The following is a 3486-nucleotide window of genomic DNA, read 5'->3' on the forward strand; positions in this document are numbered from 1 at the left end:
CCATGGGACAAACAATGGGCCTTCCTAAAGTCCAAACGCAACGTGTCCCATTCCTACCGTGCAGCCCGGGAAGCAACGCACGACGACTAGCAGGGAAGGTGGCGGCGGCGGCGGCAGGGCTCTCTGCTGAGCAGAGGAGGCTGAATGATGCTGGGCAAAGCCAAACCTGACAGCCTTAGGAGCAACGCCGCGGCTGCCGTCCAGGGGACCGGCAGGATTGCAGAGACTCACAGATGCACTGCCTTGTCGACACCGCTGCTCGCAGAGAATGCAGTGGATTAAAAGGCATCTGTGTCTCGGGGAAGCCACGGCTACGAGGTCTGGATCTGCAGTGAGAGCTCCTGGTGCTTGTTCAGCCAGCGGTGTGCCAGGGCTGTGCTCTTCCACTGCATGCCCTCCTACCTGAGTAAGGGCAAACTCGTGATAGTTCTCACACCAAGTGGACTTCATGGGCATTAGAGAAATCACGGGTCTATGGCTAGATGTCAGAGGAAAAAGCTCACACCTCCGAGGACAAGGACCCTGACAAAGGAAGAAATCAAGCTGATCTGAAATGACCTGGTGTCAGGACGCTCACACTATTTGATCCTCCTACCAATCATGACGCCAAGAAGTAGCAAACCCCTCGACCTTCCCAGGTGCTTCATACGTCCTAGAGCTACCGTTCATGTGCTACAGACCTCTGAGAGCCAAGGGCAGATGGACACTGTGGTGTAGGACCGATGGAGAGGAGAGAACAACAGCTCCATCACCCTGTTGACACGGGGCTGGACTGTGCACGCTGAAGAGCTGAGATGACCAGATACCAGCTCCAGCTTTCATACCGTCTAGCTGCCCCACGGAGCCAGCTACACACAGAAAAGCCCAGGGAGATCTGTCCCACTGCCTCCCCACATGGCACACGCCAGCCTTTTCTCTACCTGCACATCGTTCTCCAGCTGGATCTTCATGCTGTTATACTCCTCCTCATCCTCCACCCGCAGCTGATTCAGCTGTTTCTCAAACTCTTCCACCTTCCTCATGCGGGCATGCAGGTATTCCAGCTACGGGCAAAGGGAGAACGTCATTGATAGAACCATCTATCAATGGTGACAGCTTCCTCCCGCGATCACAGCTCCTTTGGCTAGCCCAAAGCAAGGTCATACATGTATAATTCCCCTGCAGAGCCGCCTGAAAAACTGCCCCTTTACCCCCCACACTCCTGAGGAACCAGCTGTCTCCGTGCACGCGTGTCTTTCAAGGCAGCCCAATGGAGAGAGCAGCACTGGTCCTGGCAGCCTTTGGCCCCTCACTACAAGAAAGACACTGAGGTGCTGGAGCGTGTCCAGAGAAGGGCAACGAGGCTGGTGAGGGGTCTGGAGAACAAGTCTGATGAGGAGCGGCTGAGGGAACTGGGGTTGTTCAGCCTGGAGAAAAGGAGGCTGGGGGGAGACCTCATCGCTCTCTACAACTACCTGAAAGGAGGCTGTAGTGAGGTGGGGGTCGGTCTCTTCTCCCAAGGAACAAGCAACAGGACGAGAGGAAATGGCCTCAAGTTGTGCCAGGGGAGGTTTAGGTTGGGTATTAGGAAATATTTCTTCACCGAAAGGGCTGTCAGGCATTGGACCAGGCTGCCCAGGGAAGTGGTGGAGTCACCATCCCTGGAGGTGTTTAAAAGACGTGTAGACGTGGCATGTAGGGACATGGTTTAGTGGTGGACTTGGCAGTGTTAGGTTAACGGCTGGACTCGATGACCTTAAGGGTCTTTTCCAACCTACATGATTCTATGGTTCTATGATTCTAAATTTCACGTGGACCCTACCTCCCGTGCATTGTGGGCTTGGATGGCTTCCTCCCACTTCTTCCTGTTGTTGTCCAGCAGCTCTCGCCGTTCGAGCTCAAAAGCTTTCTGTGAAGGAGACAGAGCCCTTCACCATCACGTTGGCACCTCTCTTTACCAGCCTTACACTAGTCCAGGCCAGCAGCCTCCAGGAGAGGATTGGCTGCGGAATGGTGCCACTGTCCGATGAACACACACTGGCCTGATCTCCCCTCTCCACACCCAGGCCCTGCTGGCAGGGACCTCACGCTGGGACCCCACGGGGACTGCTGCTATCAGCCACCCAAAGCCGGGAGGGATGCTCTTGGTGGTGGGTAGCTCTGTGAGTTAACTGGAAATCGTTGCTGGATGATTAGCAGCGGAGCTTGGGCAGACGGCCACCTGATTCCACCTAACAAGACATTAAACGGGGAGAGATGCCCTCACTCAGCACCAAACGCAGGTTTGAGCCGCGAGGTGGGACTTTGTGCTCTGCAGAAGGCAAGGCTAAAGAGCCACAGTGGTCCCTTCGGGCTTTTAGAGAGACGAATAATCAGCCGTCAAACAGCAACAGCTTTCACATGCTACTGAGTTGCTCTGCACTGAAGCACAGTCATTCACAGCGTGGTACAAACCAGCCCCTCAGCACTCAGCACCATCCAGTGCTCTTGCTTGGCCAGATTTCAGCCTCGTTCACCGAGACGTCAGCCCTGCTGCTCTGGACAGTAGTCAACCCAGCCAGTGCAACGAGCCTGAGGCCTTTTTGCCACAGCTATGGAGAAGCAAGTGGCTGCAGGTTTTCTCATGGGACTCTTCCTCCACCGTGTGAACTGGTTACCTCAATCTGCAGGAGTTTGTGGCGGTAAGTTTTCAGCATGATCCTGATCTGTTCCTCCATTCTCTCCAAAAGCAGGTGGATATCATCCGACTGCTTCTTAATGGCCTGCACGTATTGCTCGTCTTTGTTTTTCAGCTCCTGGAGGAGGAGAGCAGATGCTGAAATCAGAGAGAAGTATTTGACCAGGAATCCTCAGGGGCTAACTGAGAGGGTAAGACCCAGATGCTGCCTTTTCCAAAGGAGAAGAGGTGACGATTCCAAAGAGCCAGAGCAAAGAGCCAGAAAGGCAAGAAGTAGGTAGGAGGGAAGATGGGAGGAGAGACAGATCATCGCTGCCAAAAGGTCCAGGGGAGATGGAGTGGGAGGTGACATGCCTGCAGACACACCACTCCTTCTCTGGGGGCCAGGGAACCTGCTGTGGGGAAGGCTTTCTGCCATCTACAAAAACACTCCCCCCCTCTGCTCATTTGCCTTTTTTTTACTGTGCAGTCTGGGACCTGCCAGTTTGTCTTACTGCTACCGGTGCCCTGTGTGTCTGCCCTCTTACACTGAACAGTGCCGGGGCACCCCATCTCACCGTCCACACTGGGACACTGGCACTGCAGCTCCTGGCACAGTTTTGACCCGGACTAACTGACACTACGTGGATCTCTGCAACGTACTGGTAAATTGAAGATCCAGACAGAGGGATGACTGAAGAGCCATGACCGTTGCTTTAGAACAGCATCCTCCAGAGCCTGAAGCCCCCCTGAAGTCCTTCCTGGTTGTCCCTGCCTGCTCCCCACGCTACCTGCTGCAGGGCACCGATGAGCTTGTTCTTCTCCTCCAGAAGCAGCGCGCACTGCTGCTG

At 54.8% G+C, this 3486-nt stretch overlaps 1 protein-coding gene across 1 annotated transcript in view; it reads right to left on the bottom strand.

Annotated features, from left to right (window-relative positions):
* The window catches only part of DRC1 (dynein regulatory complex subunit 1), a gene marked incomplete at its 5' end in the record, with an annotated part of 10082 nt that extends 6599 nt beyond the window's left edge, over positions 1-3483 (bottom strand). Inside the window, 4 exons of the mRNA XM_009319772.1 lie at positions 921-1043; positions 1802-1888; positions 2637-2774; positions 3427-3483. Coding sequence (XP_009318047.1) covers positions 921-1043; positions 1802-1888; positions 2637-2774; positions 3427-3483 — 405 coding nt within the window. The remainder of the gene's footprint in view (positions 1-920; positions 1044-1801; positions 1889-2636; positions 2775-3426) is intronic.
* Positions 3484-3486: the final 3 nt, after the last annotated feature.

The sequence above is a fragment of the Pygoscelis adeliae genome, unplaced genomic scaffold (genome assembly GCF_000699105.1).
Source record: "Pygoscelis adeliae isolate BGI_AS28 unplaced genomic scaffold, ASM69910v1 Scaffold121, whole genome shotgun sequence".
In the NCBI taxonomy this organism is placed as follows: domain Eukaryota; kingdom Metazoa; phylum Chordata; class Aves; order Sphenisciformes; family Spheniscidae; genus Pygoscelis; species Pygoscelis adeliae.